The 19,502-nt window shown below is 37.0% G+C and overlaps 1 protein-coding gene across 4 annotated transcripts in view; it reads left to right on the top strand.

Moving 5' to 3' along the window:
* The window catches only part of SMOC2 (SPARC related modular calcium binding 2), a 141,493-nt gene that overhangs the window by 81,513 nt on the left and 40,478 nt on the right, over positions 1 to 19,502 (top strand). For all 4 annotated transcript variants that reach the window (XM_068153467.1, XM_068153448.1, XM_068153457.1 and 1 more), the window contains exon 8: positions 16,775 to 16,961. In XM_068153467.1, coding sequence (XP_068009568.1) covers positions 16,775 to 16,961 — 187 coding nt within the window. The remainder of the gene's footprint in view (positions 1 to 16,774; positions 16,962 to 19,502) is intronic.

Consider the following 19,502-nt stretch of genomic DNA (forward strand, 5'->3'; position numbering starts at 1 on the left):
GACAAGAAGAATTGGGTTGGTGTTGTTCCAGGGGAGGTTTAGATTAGACGTTAAGAAAAACTTCTTTACCAAGGGCGTGTTGAGGCATTGGAACAGGCTGCCCAGGGAGGTGGGGGGGTCACCATCACTGGAGATGTTCAAGAACCATATAGATGTGTCACTTCAGGATATACTTTAGTGGTCATTGTAGCTGGGTTATGGTTGGACTCAATGATCTTAAAAGTATTTTCCAATCTTAATGATTCTATGATTCTGTGACTGGTTTAAATCCAGATATTATTATGAATTTTATAGCTTCTGCTCATCTTCAGGTCAATTTCTTACACAAGAAAAGACACTGGCATTTTTCATTACATCTACAGCTAAAGTCTGAGTGTTTTGTGATGACCAGAGATCAGGCTTTTGAACATCAAAAAATGTGTGGGTGCTGAAGGCAAAACTTTTTGTTTGGCCTGTTATCTCAATGAGTATGGAAGATAAAGAGCAAAACACTGTGAGGAAGTAAAAACCTCAACAAACCACACCCCACCCCCCAAAAAAAAACACACCAACAAGTAAGGACAACAACAACAAAACACCACACCCAAAAAAACCCAACAGAAAAAAACCTCCCAAACAAATGATACAGAGAAGTACTAGAAGCTTCCAGGTCAACAGACCTTTTGGCCTTCTCGGACTCTTTGTATTGGCTCTGATTGCTAGCTCATTAAATGCTCCTTTTAGAGTTCTTGAATGAATTCAAATATTTGGAGTGAACTATAATTTGTGATTTGCATTTTACTTTAAAACTAGCATTGTTAAGAAATTGTTGAGTGAGGCTCTGCCACTGTCACATCTTGTTACGTCCTCTACTGGTTTATTTTTAAATATTTTGAAGAGTAGGAGGTAATTCTCTTTTCTTGTCTTCCATTTTTTAATGTTTCTGTTATGAATCAGAATAATTTCAGGATAATACTCTTTTAGAATACTGAAGTAGTATGAAACTACTGATTGTTCACATCATTAGGACCAATCAATAAGTTCCAATGTAGAACTTTGTCTTAACTTTTTATTAGCAATTTATACTGCTGTCCTAGTCTTGATTTAACTGTTACACAAAGAAGAGAACAGTGCTCTTCATCCTCTTCATCTGTGAAAAAAAGTTGCTCTTCATCCTTCTTGGACCCCTTGCCTTGCCTAAATTGGTAAAGGAAAGCTAAGAGTTTTCTTTCAGTTCTTTCAGCCTCTTCCAAGAAGATAAAACTTTCCAGACCTCCTCACAGTGCTTGTATATTATGATGCATCCTTTATTTGCAGTCCACTGGGTCCATGCTTCTTATAGTACTGTCCTATCTTTAACAATCTTTTTCACAAGCATTTTCATTTATCTTAATTTTAACTCTACATATTAGTTCAGAACATTTTTGTAAAGATCAAGCACTGACATTTCCACTGTTTGCCTCCCACTGCAGGGGAAGATCCTCCCATCCTAAACCACTAAAAAACCAGAGTTCTGGTTTACATCCAATTGATGTTCTTTATGCATAGGATGTTCCAAGGTTTTATTGGACTCCTACTGCAGGAGCGTGGGGAGGAGGGAATAATTAAAACCAAGGAAGAAAAAAAAGAAAATAAAAGATCTGGTTTATGCAAGGTTCATAATTTATATTTTACTGCATGTGTTAGAATTTGGTGCCAAAAGATAGTAATCTTTCCTGACCATTTTTAATTATATCACATTAATTTCTGCAGCAAGTAAATGACACAACAGTCTTGCTTGATGTTGCTCTTTAGTTTTCAGATATGCATTCCCCTACCTACCTGCAGCTTTCCAGTTTACCAGATGCCAGACTGTATAATCAAAAAAAGCAGCAATAGACTTCATAAATCCTAATAGGGATTTATACAGGCTAACAGTCTGTATTTTAACGACAGATACAAAAATAATCAGGTAAGTCATGTTAATGCACAGAGACATTCTGAAAAATATGTCAATCAGTCAAAAAAGTCTCAATCTGGCTATAGCTATACTGTGAATACTGGGTGGTCCATAGAAGACAGGGTTTCCAAATTTTGCAGCCAATTAGAAGTCCAACAAGGTCAACAGTAAGAGCTGCCAGACCTCACATCATCATGCTAATGACCTGATAGTTTGAAGAACATTTCTATGTTCCATGCTGAGGTACCTTCCCTTCACTGCCCATCCCTCCTCAGTAAACAATCCTAAAAGTAATGGACATAGATAGAAAATGACGTATCTTTATCAACATAGTAAAGGCAAAATTTTTCTTGATTATAATGCACTTTCTTGAGCCAGAGGCTCAAGTCAAGTATGACCATATAAAGTTTTAATTTGCAAACTGACATCTATACAACTGTCCCCATTTTCTCTGAAATATTAAAAAAACAATACAACTCCTGTGATCAAGTCATACTACAAAAGAAAATAAATATCTACAATGTCAGAAAGCTCTGAGACATGTTATCAAACCTTTAGCAAATTGGTGGTTATACTCCTGAAGAAAAAGAAATCCTCTTTTTCTTCTTTGGCAAAGAAAGTTATTGTGTTACTTCAAGGATATCCACTAATCTCCTACATTTTGCAAGGTTAAGAACTCCTTATATCTCCATCTGTGAGCTGATCTGAGAGCTTTTTATCTGCAAAACGCTGTATATACCCCAAGTACTGTATTATTACTGGCTTGCTTTCCACTTCACTGTGTCCATCATGCTCTGTCTTCTCTCATAGCAGACTGTTCCAGATAAATGATAGTTGCTGTGTTTTCCCTGCACTCCACACTGGCTAGGAATAACATTAACTGTTGTCATAATGCACTAGATTTCTATGTTAACTGGAGAAGAAGCAGTGGTTGGAGAGACAGACCACTGTTTTTCATTAAGATATTTTTAATACCTGTTTTAGTTTAAGAACAGCAGGCCAAGTATCTGTATTCAACCACAAATAAAACTATGTTTAAATAAGATTAAGGCTGTAAATTAAATTTCAGATGTTAAATTCTCATGGTGTGTTACAAAACACAGGAGAAAACAGAGGGTAATGCTTAATATACCAAATTGGTCGAAAATGTAGCCTTACAAGGAAAACATTGGCTTCTTAGGGATTTTTTTTTTCTGAAACTCTATGCGTTTTCAGCTAAAAATTCAGATTTTTCAAGATTCAAAGAATGAAAAATAAACCAAAACAAAACCCAACAACTTCAAAAAGTGGCATAGTTTTGGGTCAAAACTAAAAATCTGGATTGGTCATTTTAATGCTTTGTGACAGCTGTAATTCTGAAATGTTATTAGTACCTTCTTTTTTCAGGGTTTTCAGAAAACTTGTAGTCATCTTGGATATTAGGATACAGTTTTGACAAGAAAGTAGAAAGTATGTCAGGACTGTGTGATCTGTTCAGGTTCAAATCATAGGAAAGGCTGAGTGTCTCCCTCAGTCATTAGGCCAAATTTGAACCTCTGTACTGTTTTTCTGGTCTGCATTGAGGCAAAGTCCCACACATGTAAGGGCTGAAAAGGGCTGATCCTGTCTGTTTACTTGTCATTTAGAGAATTCATCCACAGACTGTTGAAATGGAGGTTCTTAACAGACAGGGATGTGATTACTTCCAGAGGTTCATGACTGTCACTCTGTCATGGTGCCTGTCACCCTTTTTTCACAACAGCACTGTGCCCATTTTTTGTGGCTGGCAAGAAGGTAGGGACTCTTTCTGTTGGTTTACATTTACCTAATTGGTCTGGGGTGCAGAAGTGTAGTAATTTCTGATTGTGAATGTTTCCTCTCTGACTTTCTCAAAACTTCCAACATGTAGCTAAAGTGAAAATCTCCATAGTCATTATTGCCTGAAAGTAGTAAGAGAATCATTATTCTTATTGCTCTTCTGTTGGGCTGAACATAGGCTGTATCCCATTTACCTTCAGTGACATAATATTAGTATTATAGTTTCTAATCAGGTTTAAAATGACTTCTAGGACTAGATGTTTCGTTCCTTTGAGTTAATACAACAGAGAGGCAGGGAAAAAAAAAATCAGAATATATATCAGTCATTTGAAAGGTCATTTATCCCCTTTTTCCTCCCAAAATCTTGAGCAGGAAACAGTGGCTTCTAATGTAGTCACATATTCTGCCCAGTATAATAATTGCAAGGGACTGTAGGAGAAAGTGATTTCGTTTCAGTGAATGTGAAGCCTCATTTTACTCGGTGCAGAGTAAATAGGAATGATTTCATTGCAGTTTAGAGAGGTAATGCTGCTGAAGCTTTATGAAGAGAGAAGATAATCATATTTGGAAGTATTTTTTCATTAGTTTATTTTCCTCTAAATGAAGAAAGTAGTGGTACAAAACTGATTAAGGTGTTATTGCCTTTCTTGGAAACACAGTGCATGCTCTTTTCTTTAGGTGGATAGTATATGGCATATCTGTCTGCTGGATTGGTGTAAATAGGAAAGTCTGCCTCAATCGTGCTCCTATTGCACAGCTAGAATCCCTCTTTGATGAATGTACTGTCAGTGCAAGGTCTCAGCTACAGCTGAAAAAGTCAAGAAAGTGTTTTCTCTTTAATTCCTCTTTGTTCAACTTTTTTTCTCTATGGGTGAGGTTAAGCATTTTGTACACTGAAGAGCATTCCTATTAAAAAACAAGGATTATTTATAAGTACCTTCATGCATGACTGAACATCAAATGTCACATAACTAACCATAGTGTTATCCCCAGGGATGCCAGGGTGTAGGTACTTTTCCAACACATTTGTCAAAATGATCCTCTCTGGCTTTTATGTGGAACATCTCCTGTCCACAGCAAGGCTAGTGGGAGCATCCCTTACTTTGGATCTTTTTGTCCTTTCTGTAATTAATCAAAAAGGCGTGTGGGTCATAATGCTATCTTTAAGCTTACTTCACCTTTTTTCATACTGCTTTTATTGGAATCTTAAGCAATTTTACCATATTCCCTTTTATCTCTAGCATAATCAATCATCCTCACTTTGCTTGTATACACAGAATTCCATGTTCAGTTTCCAGAGCTTTTTGTTTTGTTTGAGTTTGGTTGTTTTTTGTTTTCCTCAGTCTGTTTTCTCTGCTGTCAATACCTGAACTTCATTACATATTTTTTGATTTTTGCCTAGGTATCATTCCTCAATCTCAGATACTGCTGTATTGGGCTTTTCTTGTAAGACTGATTTCTCATCTTTCTATTCTTCCATCATTTATTTTAGATTATTGCAGCCAAAGGCATAAATGGGAAGTTTTATGAGAAGAATAACCAAGGGAAAAGGTGTCATTACCTATCTGTGCAAAATTTCAGAGACTGTTTCAGGGATACCTTGTTCAGTTGTATCAATGCTGTGGGATACCAAACTGCTGGAGCAGCTATGTGTTTGGTCTTAAAGCTAGTGGAGTGAATTTTCAGTAGGAATCCAGTGCTTTTCTAAGTAAGAGTGTTTCTTCACTCAAGGCTGCAAGCTTTTTGTGGAAATTAATTTGTATTTTTCAAATAAAAATCAATGGAAGTGTCATAACATCCACACTATTGGTTTGAATGATCAGTGAATTGTGACTTATATTCTGTGCCAATTTTACTTCCTCAGGATGTCACTGGGGAGGCTTAAGTAGCCTATTGTGTGCAAAAGCATCTGATGTCAGCTAATACCAGTAAAATAGTGTGGCTTCATCATTTACATTTGGGACAGCTAGACCTCTAACAAGGGCTCTTCTTTTGGGAGGGCTACAGCAGTACAGATCAATGAAAGCAGAAGCAAAGGCTTTAGCAGAGAGACTTTGTCCAGTGCAAAACTATTGAATATGATAACTATATTTACAGACTTATATAGTATAGGAGGTGGAAGTGAAGAAAAAGCTGTTGAACAGATTGATTGAAATAGTTGCATTTTTCTAAATGAAAAGGCACAGCTTAGACCCTTTCTTTCAATTTCAGTTTCCATCTAGGCTTTGTCTTTTGTTTTGTTTCTTGATTTCTATTTCAGACACATAAATCATGACAATTGATTTTCACTCTTTTTCAACTCCTTCTGTCTGCAATCTGTACCTGCCACTGTAATCTGTACCTGCCATTGTGTTACTGCAATAAATATATACGTAGAACAGAAGCAAAAAGAAGATGCCCATGATTTTTGTACAAGGGAGAGCCTATGTCTTCACCTTCATGCTAACTTTCTCTAAATAAGCCTACACATATAAGGCAAAATTTCTAGGTTTTAATGGTACTTGCTGTGAGATTTACTGTAGCCATTTACAAGCATGACCCAAGGCAAGCAGGTTTGTAATTACACAGGCTTTTCCACTCGTCTTGCCTGTGTTTCTTCCTCCTGATTGATGGAAACAATTCCCAGTAAATGCCCTTGTGGACTTCATTAATTATGCCAATAGCTGATTGGTTTGTCCCAGAATACTTCATAACAATAGAAAGATTTAATCAGTAACAGATCTAGTTGCAACAGCTTCACAACCTCCTGGGAGCATCATGCATTATTTTTAAGACATCAAAAAAACTTTAATCTTGCCAAATAAAAGGAAAACAAAACAAGCAATGTATAATGTGTAGAAAGAATAACAGAACTGTCTTCACATAAGCAATAATAAAAATGTTTCCTTATTAGATGTCAGAATGCCAGGATTACTGTTTGCTGTGATGCTTCTTGTCTGGAAAATCTGAATATCTAGAGTCTACCTTATCTAAACAGTTCTGGCAAGAACAGTCCTTTGGATTTTCTCTATTGGTCTAAGAGAGCTTCAAAGTAAATAAGGCTTGTAGCAGATTGTGTGTGTGTGTAGATAGGATCGGAGCAAGTCAGAAAGGGTTGAAATATTTGTGGGCAACAAGTTAAATAAACACTTTGAAAAATAAACATTTTCTGAAGCATTTTTGTTACTCCTAGACACACTGGATTTTTGGGAAGTGTTTATGTGAGGCTTATTACATTGATGCAGGTCATTTGTATGGTGCATTAAATGCTTAGAACCAATAATCTTCTGAGCACTTAAGGCAGGCATAGGTTGCATAGGCTTAAGGATCATTAGTCACGCTTTAAAACTAATTTTATTGGTTTAAAAAAAAAAAAAGAAAGATTGCTATTTAGCATTGTCTACACTTCAGGAACTATTTCCATCTGAAAATAGAAATGAAGGTGGGTTGGAATTAGCATTTTTATTTTCAATTCAGATCGCCCTTGTTTTTCTCCAAAACCTGAAGGTAAAGCCAAGACAAAGATTTGGCTTTGCTCTTGAAAGCACAAGATGAGCTCTTTAATCATGGCCATATAAGGAAAGTTGTTGTTTTGGGTTTTTTTAAAAGGAAATAACTAAATAAAACCATATTAAAATATTAAAAAGTTGTTGAAGCTGAAAAAACAGAATATTCTTACTGGATATTACACTTCCTTGGCTCACCTCTTTGTTCCATGCAAAACTTGGCTGAAATCAGTTGACAGCCTACCTGCATCCTGTACTTCTCCTGTTACAAGTACTGACTTATATGCTATGTAAATAGTGTGGGTTTGCCCTGATGTGCTGGCGCAAAAGACCTGTAGAGCATTTAATGTAAGATGAGCCTTCAGATTTATGCAGGGTTAAAACAGTGCAGCTGCCTTTTAAACAGGCTTCATATTCATGTTACTTGTGGAATCCCACACTGAGGACAAGACTGCATTCTGGGAGAAGGGTGTCTCTGCAGCACTTTACAGCATTCACTTCTTGGTCTGTTAAAAGACTTTTCATTGAACAACACAGTTATTGTAATTGGAGACATGAGCAATAATATACATGCTCATTTTCCACCTGCTTCTTGCCTTCTCTTTTAGAAAATGAAGAGCAAGTGAGAAGAAGAGAGGCAAATTTTGATTAATCTGTTACTAATTAAGTGTTTAAGGGTGGAATTATATTCTCAGCCTTAGTACAATTTTTAAATGCTGTGGGGTGTTTGGGGGTGTTGAAGAATATATACCTGAAAACCTTGGAGGTGAAATCATACTGCTCAGCTACAGAAGAGGCTGTGGCGATGATAGTAGCATAAACTTTTGTACTGTGGCTCTCAAAGCAGCACTGCCTGAAACACTGAGGAAGAAAGAATTTCTGCTTCAACAGTCTATTAATCTCTGTATTTCAGTTCAGTGTCAGAGGGTCAAATCCTTGCTATTGTGTAATTCCTATCCAGACTTCTCTGAATTAGACAGAAGTGCATATTATATTGATCATTTTGTAGGACACTCTGAGACATGTAAAGAAAAATCATGTAAATGCAAAATATTTTTCTCCTTTTTAAATAATATATCTGCATGTTTTTAAGATGCACACCTCAGATCACATTCCCATAAACCAGCCAGAAGTCCCCCTGGTTCCTGGTGGCTTCTGTGACAGTAGTCAGGACTGGAAAATAAAGTGGAAGTGAAAGTGCAGTTACCTAGACAGGAGCTAAGCAGCAAGGCTGGACAACACTGCATGGTGCCAACAGCATTAGCAGTGATGAGGAATGGCACAAACTGCAGCTAGAGATGCCACTGTACACCTCTGAAATAAAAGTTACTTAGGGCCCTAGGATCACATATCCAGTTACATCCTTGCACTGATGTATCTTTGTTTCCCGAACTCCTGTTTCACTGAGGGGGAAGCACTGAGTTGATAAACATTCCTGGAAGCTGGCTGGCTTATTTAAGTGCTGAAGTATGATTTTAGGCATCATGGCATGCACATTTTGTTTTGTAATTTTTAGCATAGCTATTCAAACAAATACCCTCAGCTCACCTGGCAAGAACTTTAATTTTCACAGCTCTGTGGAAAAAGTGAACCAGATTTATTTTCACTTCAAATACTTCTCTGAAAATGAGAGATTTTTTTCCACTGGCAGAAGACTAACATTTGCTGGTCAATATACTCGTAAAGCAAGAATGGTAGCTTTGCGCAATCTTGTTTAATGAATGAGCCTTTAGATTGCAAACTGGCCAGCTAGACACTGTGTTTTGGAAAAGTCAGTGATTTTAATTTGCTGTAATTTTGGGTGGTGACTTTTTTGTTTGTTTTGCAGTTTGAACTCTATGGTGCTGCTCTGCTTCAGCAGGGTGAGGCAGTCATACCTAGCAATAATAAGAACCATAATTTTCTCTTATGTAGGAAGATCAGTTTTCATCCCATTTGGCAAATAACTGCATTCAGATATATCCTTGAAGTCTGGGACAGTCTTCTCACAGTATTCTCTCATTTTGGGGGAGCCAAATTAACAAAATCAAGCAAAAGTACCTGGAGACAATAATCCATCCTCTCTCTAGCCCTGAGATTGAATGAATGTCTTCAAATCATTAAGCAAAAAGGGATGAGGCACCTCATCTCCTCAGAAGACCAGAAGAATTTGCACTCTTCTTGTGAAGCCTGATACCGTGTGGCTTAAAAGAATTTTTGATTCGTGTAAAGGTTGCCTTCAAAGATCCATTATAGAGCGTAGGGTGTAAACAGTCCTTGAATCAAGCCTGCCCAATGCAATCCATTTTGCAAAGGTTTGCTAACTTTTTCACATACTATTGTTAAAGCATTTAACAAAAATGTTCTACTCTTGGTTTACTGCAGGCTCACTTTTCATAGATGGCGTAATAAATGTTTGACTCACAATGTTCAGGGTATACATTTTGCCTCTAACGTGGAATGCATGTTTGAAATAACTCAGATTTATAATCTAATGTATACTAACTTCGTGTTTCTTTGTCATTTGTCTGCAGCAGGAGTAAATACTAATACTTAAATAGTTATAGCCAGATTCTGTTGTGCTTGTAAATGAAGACTAACTTTTCATCAAGTCAGTAGACAAATCTCACACTACTGTTTTATGAGTCTAAATAGCAATGAAAAAGCATTGAATTATATTTTCTTTAAAAATAGGTATCTAGTTTGACCTTATGTAATCTACACAATTGTAGTCTGAGAACGCAGTGAAGCAGAAAAGGGAGTATAAATGCATAAATGAATAAAGTAGTTACAATTCTGTAAGAGGAGAAATTTGCATACTTCCATAATATGTATAATCTCATTAACCAAGAAATTGGGCTAAAAATTAAACAAACAGCAAAATGCTGAAGGCTTTTGGTGGCAGAACAGTTCTTTTTCTTTTACAGTGTTGTGGTTTCAGTCTTTCTCACAGTACACCTAGTATTTCAGATTATAAGAAAAATAAGGAATTGCAGAGGTATGTGAAAAATGTTCCTTAATCTAGAATCTCTTAAAACGAATTCCAGCAGATTTTGGTTTAAGAGATAGTTGAAAAAAAATCCTGGTGTATATGGATAGATTAGATTTGCTGTGATCCTCTTCAGGTAAGGCTAAATGGAGGCTAGTGATCTCTCTGTTTCAGATCTTTATTTCAGTGGGCTGAGTGCATTTCCACATGATTCTCCTTGTGTTTTGCAGTGTCTTTGCATATGGAACAACATAGATAAAAAAGATAATCTATCCATGATTCATCTTTCAGAGAGTTCAGAAGAGTAAAGTACATGAATTAATCAGTAGGGTTTTATGTATTTAGCTACATCATATGTAAGGCTCCAAAAGTGCAAAGTAGTGATCAGCTGTGCGTTGAGAGATCTCTGCTAGTGCACATAAGGAGCCTGAAATATTTGGTTCCCACAAGGTTTCACAAACATGAAAAAATATGGGTGGGAATATTGCCAGCTTTCTTCAGGCCTGGAGAACCCTTATGCTGATGCATATCTGAACCTAACTTAAATCAAAACATGTGTACCACACTAGTTCTGTAATTTACTTTTAGCTTTTGGTTGCCATCTAGATGTTGGGTCTCAAGATGGGTGTTTATTATTGTTACATGTTCCTTACAGTCAGTACTTCGTCCATGAGCAAATATTAGGCTTAACTGGAAACATACATTAATGTGAATCTATTCAGCAGAGGCCTCATGTACCATGCATTGGATTTGTGGGGTATTTTTCCATGGATTTCTACTGGGAAAGATTGGGGCACATAGATACTCTTCATCTGATCTAGGTTAATAAATGGTCTTTGTAAGAAACTGGTATAATGAATAAATCAATTTGTGCATTTGTTTGTAACATTGAGCTGCACTTGCTTTCTGCTAGATTTGAGTTTATTTGAAACCATCAAGAGGAGGCAGGCAGACATATTCTAGTTACGAACAGATCTTATTAAGAAAGATTGGTAGGAGGTGCCCATACCTTGGCCATGAGGGATATGGATATAAATGTACATAAAGGGTAGTAGTTTCCATCTTAAAACACTTTATACCACTTCATGTGCTACTTCAGAGAAGTCAACCCTGAAGGAGTTTGAAGCCATGGGCCTCTTCTTCAGCAGAAAGAAATAATTTAGGGAATTTTTGTAATTTGTATTAGCTGGGTATATAGCAGGAATAGACATGGTGGATTCTGTGTAATGAACATTTTCAGTAACAGGTAAAGAACCTGCAAGTTTACCTTTAAGATACATGTTTAATGGAGTTAGCAATAACAGGGTTACTGCTCTAATGGATCATTTTGCCATCCAGTCAATGTAAATTCCTCTGCAGGGAGAGCATAGTTTGGATAGAAATTATCTTACTTCCCGCTGCATTTCTAAAGTGAACGCTTCGGTCATATGTGGAAATAAAATTTGGTGTAGTGTAAATGGAAATCCATTTAATGTAATCTGAGGACTATGAAAAATAGTTGAAAATACAAAACCACATTTTAATCAGTTTCCTCAGGGTCTGTTAACTTCACTGGGTCAGGGGAGTTCATCACAAATGAATGGACCAAGTTCTTACGAGATGTGAAATTGCTGGAGGGCTGTATTGGTGTCAATATGACAACTGCTTATCCATGTTTCTTTGTAGAATTTAAAAGTAAAATAGCAAAAAATGGTGTAAATAAGTAATTGAAGTTTTCTAAAGGGGTGCCTAAATTAGGCTTAATTGGCAAAGACAGGTGATTTGCATAACATTTTGATTAGCAGAAATTGTCATACAATTTAAGTCACTGTACATGAAATTTGGACATGAATATATTCAGTCTATATCCTGCAACATAAACTGTGTCTAATGTTACACTGAATTCCTCCAGAGCATGTATATCACTTTTCAGAGTACTTTTGTTCACAAGTTTCTTGTTACCTGTTTTCTATAAAGGACATTGATCTTCAAGTCCTAATAAAAGATCCTTGTACTCTGGAAACCAGGCTGCCTAGATTGTCCTTTCATGGCCTTTCATGGTAATGAGAAAAAGATGGAGAACTGAAAACATAATTTCTTGGAATAGATACTGGTTGTTGTACACTTATTGCAGGGTTTAAAAAAAAATTAAAAGGAAATGTTGGCAGGAATTATTAAAGTAGCATGCAGATACCTTTGTAATGTTCTGTAGATTTGGCAACTCATTTGTGCAAAGTACACTGAAATTTAGACATAAATAGAGCAATTAAAAAAAAACCACAGTTGTATTAATGAACTTCCACACATTAGAAGTAACTGTCATAAGACACAGCATAGCTGCCAGAATTTCTGAAACAGGGGAATAAAACATCTCCCATTATAAGACTAACAAGACCATCATAGTGTTCGTTATTTCAGGTGTGCTACAAATAAATACAGTTACATAGTTTGTTTAAGATGATTTTGCTAGAAAAGCCACTTCCTTTTTCCTCTAGGATTCTCTATTAAACATTAATTATCTGTTTAAGTAACCCTTAAGAGGTGAACAAATAGTGTCTTTCATAAATAACAGTGTTCTATCCTACTAGTATTGATTTTTTTTCCTGCTCTTCTAAATTAACTTGATTCATTGAAATACAGACTGTTCTCTCAGGGATAATTGGCAACAAGAATTGACTGAAGATTTTATTCAGAACATGAAATCTATCTACAGAATTTGTCATTAGCTGGAGTACCTTTCTCATTGACAGAAGATACAGCATTACAGCTGGTTGGTTGTTATGGATTATGAAGGCATCTTGAACCAGAAGAGAAGTATAGTAACTAAAATATAAAGTAAAAAGGGAAGAAATGGAAAAGTAATATGACACAGGAAAAGCAACATCAATTACATTTAAAGCAGGTTTTTAATCTCATTCGTGGTGATGAGCAAGAGTTATTTCTTAAGTCCAAAATTGCTTTTTCAAGTGAGCAGACGGTCAGTGGGTGATACTAAAGCTTTTGGTGGAAAACTGGGAAAGAAATCCTGTTTCCTTACATGACTGAAGTTTGTGTGTTGAATCACTTATTCTTATGAACCTAAATAGATTTTTGGGCAGAAACTACAGGAAGGTTTATCAATTTGAAGTTAAGGACTCCAACTAAGTTACCATGTAATAGACTAAGTGGAAAGGATTTTTTCAGCCATTGTCTAACTAATGTATTGTATTAAGATGCTTGCAAAAGCATACCTTTTTTTCCAGGAAGCAAAACTAAAGGAACTAAGTGAAAGAACAACAGTTTAATCATATTCTCTGAGGATAAGAATCTGGACTGTCAGTGCTTTTCTCTTCCCAGAAGGAGTGTTATTGTAGTAACACATTCCATAAAAAGCTTGATGGTATTTATCCTGCTTTTACTGTGACACATATCTTCTTCTGTACTGTTCCCTTTATGAACTTCTGGCATCCGTCTGTTATACCTCCAGATCTTAGTTGTTGTTTGGACAAACTGTCAGGCACTTTCTAAATTATTGACCTTTATCACTGGTTCTCCTGGCAAATGAACATTTGTTGATCATGACTCTTCTGACATTACAAAGGCAATTATTTTCATCATTATGGTAATTCTGTGATAAGAGCTCTTAGTCATCACAAGGTTATAGTTGCATATTTTCAGTGATCCTGTTGTATGTAATTTGAAGCGTGAAAGGGAATTAATTTTTTTCTCAGAGAGGAAATTACACAGAGGACTGCTATTCTGGTTCTGGGAAAAGCAGGCAGGATTATTGGTAAGCACTTCAGAACAGTTTTCCTTAAAAACAGTGGTTTAGTGGGGAAAACAAATAGGGAAGTAGTAATGGTGGCACAAGTGGTCAAGTCAAAAGCGTGCAAAAGCATTGGACTCTGTACAAATTACTCTCCTGTGCAGGCACTAAGCAGATTGCCCAGTAGCTGATGTTCATTAGATATTGGGTAAGGGAAGAAATAATAAACTACTCTGCACTTTGGTCAATGAAACAAATGAACTGAGTTCATCAGATTTATAATTTGGCTCTGCCATTTGACACACCAAGAACTGACAGACATAGTGGCCATCATACTAATTTATATTTTTTCCAATTTGTCAAAAATAATCTGCATTTTATGTAACAACTAATTTAGGAATAATTATAAATTCCTCTTGTTTTTATGTTTTCTCATTCATGGGAGAAGAATAAGAAATTAAAGGTTCCAAGAAGGTGAAAGTCCTTACAAAAATAACTTAGTTTCTTTTGTATGTATTTTTGTCTTGAATGTCTGTGCTCATGTTGCTGTGCAAAGGCAGACTTTCAGCCCTAAAGTCCTCCGAGTAACATGATTTTACCTTTGCATTTGGTATGAATCCTGCTTTTTTGTCCATTTTTCATCACCTTCTCCCATTAAGAATATTCCTTTTCATCTTTAAACCTTCCTTTGATTTCAGTCGCTGTTTACCTTGTTTCCAGTCTCACTTGCAAGGCTAAGTTCCACCAGTCCTCTGACTCTCTACTAGAGCCACAACCCACATCTGCAAACCTCCTTTGACCTCTCTTCTGTACTACTGCTTTTCTGTACCTCTGAGACCCATGCATAAGGAAGAAAAGGAACACAGAACAAATCTGACCTAGTGCAAAAGAGACAAATTTTTATCTTGAGAAGCAGCTTTGGCTCAGTAATTTACTTAGAGGAATAAAGACCATTTATCTAGGTTTGTGACAGCTAACTCCTAACTCACCAAAATGCCAGTGACTGCATTGGCCCATGATTCCTGGAGTTTTGAGTCAGCAGTGCAGTCCTTTGCTAGTTATAATCAGTGGAATCTAGAGAAACTTACCACCCAGAAACTATGTGGATAGTCTTATGCTTACATCTGAAGGTGCCCATATCTCTGTCTGCATGGTGAATTCTCTCCGTTGCACGCTTTCCTTGCCATTACATTTTGTTTATCTGGATGACCTGACTCTGTATTCTCTATACACCAATGTATTTTCTAAATAAAACTAAGAGAATGACAATGTATCACTCCTCTGGGTTTGCAAGAGAAAGTAATAACCACACATCTGCCAGACTGTGTTGCTAGTTACAAGGATGTAAAATGAGAGAAAGTCACAGTAGCTAATGGAATGGTCCCAAGGTTTATCATTATGAATAAGAGGAGTAATGATTTCCTCCCTCTCACTGCAGCTGCTTCACCCCATTTGCTCCTTTTTGCTTGATTATATACAAAAAACAAAACCCAGACAAGTAGGGTAGGTAATGAGTTTTCCAGGGTTATTGTATCTTGCAACTTGATAACCATCCTAATCCAGATTGACAGAAGACAAAAAATATTTTGGCTGCACTAAGAAGGTGCTGGTGACAGATTTCTATTTGTCTATTCTGGACATAGCTAGTGACTTTCTGACAGTTTTTGCCAACAATTTGCAAAGTATTTTCTGGACCCTGTGGATAAGAGTAAATGAGATTAAACTGAAGCTGAAGCTCATTACAGATGCACTATAAAATGCAGTTATGCTGTGGGCTGAACTGTGAAAAATCAAGTAAATACTGGTAGAGATTCACAGAATGTGTCACTAGTCTTTAACAGACTTGATAGAAGAGCCGATATTACCAACAGAATTTTTTTTATTTAACAGTAAAATAACTTTTGTTTAAATGAAGCAAATCTTTAATTGATTGAAATTCTAGTAACTTGACATTTTCCTGTCAGTAATTTCAGTGTTTTCAGAATTCTAAACAATGTTGGTTTTCAAATATTTCATTTTTGTTGCCTGGATTAGATTGGAAGTTATGCAGTAGTTGTTTTATTAATCATCTAAATTTCACATGATAGGAAGCTGATTTTAAAGTTCCTGGAGAAGAAATGGCTTGAGCAAATAGTATGTCTAAGTCATTATCTCCACTGTGCCACACATACCAGTTTAAGTAGTGATCAAAAGTTCTCAGCAGAGGTGGTGTTTTACCATCGGTGTGAACTGACTGACAGTCTCAGGCAGTGAGGTTTCTCTGCTCTTTGCCCCCTGGTTCATAGGCTAAAAAATTATAGTCATATAAACTTTTCTCATGTCCAGAATACATCTGGGACATAGTTTTAATGGAAAATAAAAATATTTTACTTTTTCTTGTGGCTTTTTGGTCTACGGAGCAAATGAGACATTGACAATACTAGAAACACCTGAAAGGAAGGTGAAAGAATTTTTGCTATGGCCAAAATTGGAAAGAAAGAGTAGTATATAAACACCTGAATGACTATCTAGATTAATACTTCATATAAGAAATATTAAGAAGTTGGAGTTTTACTTTTCCACCAAAAAGAATCAGTAGTTTGTGGACTGTGGAGTGTGTAAGGATTTTTTTTAGGTGGCAGAGAGAAAGTATTTTGTTATATCTAGTATAGGAAAGATAGTGTCAAGGTATTATTAAGACTGTGTTATGAACCACCTGCATGAAAAGGAAACTGAAGTTCCTAACAGTATACAACATAAATAGCTGTAGTTGGTATTTGAGCTGTAACAAGCCTCTTCATATACAATCTTTATATGCAATCAAAGAATGGTATAAAAGCTGATAAATCTAGTAGGCCTTTTCTGTATAGCTTCTTCAATATTTTTTATTTTTCTTCCAAAAGCATCATCATGTGATCAAGAACTTCAGTCAGCCCTGGAGGAGGCTAAACAGCCCCAGAAAGACAATGTATTCATTCCAGAGTGTGCTCAGGGTGGTCTCTACAAACCAGTGCAGTGCCACCCTTCCACAGGCTACTGCTGGTGTGTTCTAGTGGATACAGGACGTCCTATCCCTGGTACATCAACCAGGTAAGGGAATACATGTTCAGTGCTCAAAGGCTGTAGTGAGAAGATGCCTTAGTGTGCCATGTAGATTTCTACTGCTGGTGAAACGATGTTATATGTTTCTTCCACCTTGAAGTCATATATTTCTAAGAGACATCAAAAGTTAAGGTCACGTGGCCACAAACTCTTTCACTGCAATGTCACAGGCAGTTTACTCCTCTAGTCCTCTGTTTTATGTTGGGAAGCCAAGGCTTGGAGCAGATAATGAATATGCCCAGAAGAAATCTCACACTCTTTAGCCTGAAGATAAAAGAACCATGTAATGTGGTCTATGACGGGAACTATGTCCAACTTCAGAAAAATTCAGTTATATTTCCAGCAACCTCCTCAACTATCTCATACAACTGGCTTTGATAGAACAACTGCTTGGGAACCCATAGAGAGGAAATATCATTTTAGTGTGTTAGTAATAGATGCTTGGAGTTAGTCATCTCAGCTTTGCCAGAGAGATGGTAAAGTGTCGTAAGCCACATAGTGCAGATGCAGGCAAGGTAAGTATAAGGTTATGAAGGATTCTATGTAGACTGGTTATGGAGGTTTGGCCCTTGTAGGAACACTGTAGAAGCTTGTAGTATGATGGTGGGCTGTGTGGGTATCTTCATGCAATAACAAATATTGTCAAGGAAAGAGTAATTTTTTATCATATGCATAAGGCTTGTGAAAAAGACATTATAATCAATTTGCTGTCAAATATTGTATTCATAGATTCATAGAATGATTTAGATTGGAAGAGACCTTAAAGATCATCTAGTTCTGACCCCACTGCCATGGGCAGGGACACCATCCACTAGACCAGGTTGCTCAAGGCCTCATCCAACCTGGCCTTGAGCACCTCCAGGGAGGGCACAATCACAGCCTCCTGGGCTGCTAGCCCTAGTGTCTCATACCCCTAACTGTAAAAAATGTCTTCCTAATATCTAGTCTAAATCTACCCCCCTTGAACTTAAATCCATTCCTTCTTATCCTATCACTACAAACTCTTCTTGGCGATTTTTTGTTACATATTCATCAAGTGCTTATTTACTGGTAGTTGTTTATAGCATAGTCTAGGCCAAGCCAATTTCTGTACTGGCTGAAGTGAGCATGACTTAAAGTTACTGCTGATCTGCTGTTTCTGGCAAGTTGAGATTCATAAACAGTACAAACAAAATGGTCCAAATGTGGTCCTGAAACTGTAAGATCGGTGCACATACTGTATGAGGACCTAGAGATGTCCTCTAGAGAGTCCGTTTTTGCTCTTCCTCTATTCTCCACCCCTAGGTTTGCTCTCTGTTTTTAGTTCTAACCCTTCTTCGAATTATAGTTTAAACAATTTTATCGAGCCACAGTTCCTATTCTCTAATTTGAATTCATATAATCTTCTTGTGATTGTCAAGCAGTGGGGCTTCTGTTTATTTTTTTTTAGCCCTTCTTTATGAGTATCATTTTATTATAGAAGCACAGATTAGTTGGGACTGATGTGGAATTCTGAAGATTCTCTAGTACAGCCTAGGATTTCTGAAGACAGGGCTTACAAGTAGAGAACAAGGAGAGGGTGGTATTGAATACTTCAGCCTTTTCTACATCCTTTGATACAAGATCACTTATGCCCCTCAGCAGCAGGCACACATTTACCCTAATCTTCTTTTTGCTGCTGATAGATGTGTAAGAAGTCCTTCTTGTTGCACTTCTTGTCCTTTATGAGATTTCACTTCAGGAGTCTGACTTTTGTAACTCTGAGCACTTGGATAGTGTCTGTATATTTCTCTTGTCCTATCACTCCAGGCCTTTGTAAACAGCGCCGCTCCATCCTTCTTGAAGGCTCCTTTCAGGTATTAGAAGGCCACTATTAGGTCTCCCTGGAGTCTCCTCTGAAAGCAAAACAACCTCACCTCCCTCAGTCTGTCTTTGTAGCAAGGTGCTCCAACCCCCAATCATTTTTGTGGCCCTTCTCTGGACCCACTCCATCAGGTCCATGTTCTTCCCATATTGAAGTCTCCAGGGCTGGACACAGTACTCCAGGTGAGGTCTCACCAGAGCCAAGTGGCAGAATCACCTCTCTGGATCTGCTGGCAACACATCTTTCGATACAGCCCAGGATGTGATTGGCTTTCTGGGCTGCAAGCACACACCTCCTGCTCATGTCCAGCTTCTTGTCCACCAGCACCTCCAAGTCCTTTCCCACAGGGCTGCTTTCTATTACCTTATCCCCTAGACTCTATTGATAGCGAGGATGAAATTGATCATATCACCAGGCTCTGAATAAATTAAAATGAAGGGAAAATATTAGCATACTAACTGTATTCACCATCTGGTGTTCCATCATCCAAAGATAAATTATTTATCATCAGGAAGTATTACAGAAAAAAAAAGTATCTCATTCTAGAGTTAAAATAAATACACGCGAATGAAGAACCACTCTAGGACTTTTAAGACAGTAAAACTCACATGAAATCAGGAAGAAGAAAAGCCAAGAGGGAGTATCCATTTAAATAAAAGCAGGTAATGCATTGAAAGGTTACAACC

The sequence above is a fragment of the Melanerpes formicivorus genome, unplaced genomic scaffold (genome assembly GCF_026170545.1).
Source record: "Melanerpes formicivorus ecotype bairdi unplaced genomic scaffold, bMelFor1.0.p_v2 SCAF_2, whole genome shotgun sequence".
Lineage (NCBI taxonomy): Eukaryota > Metazoa > Chordata > Aves > Piciformes > Picidae > Melanerpes > Melanerpes formicivorus.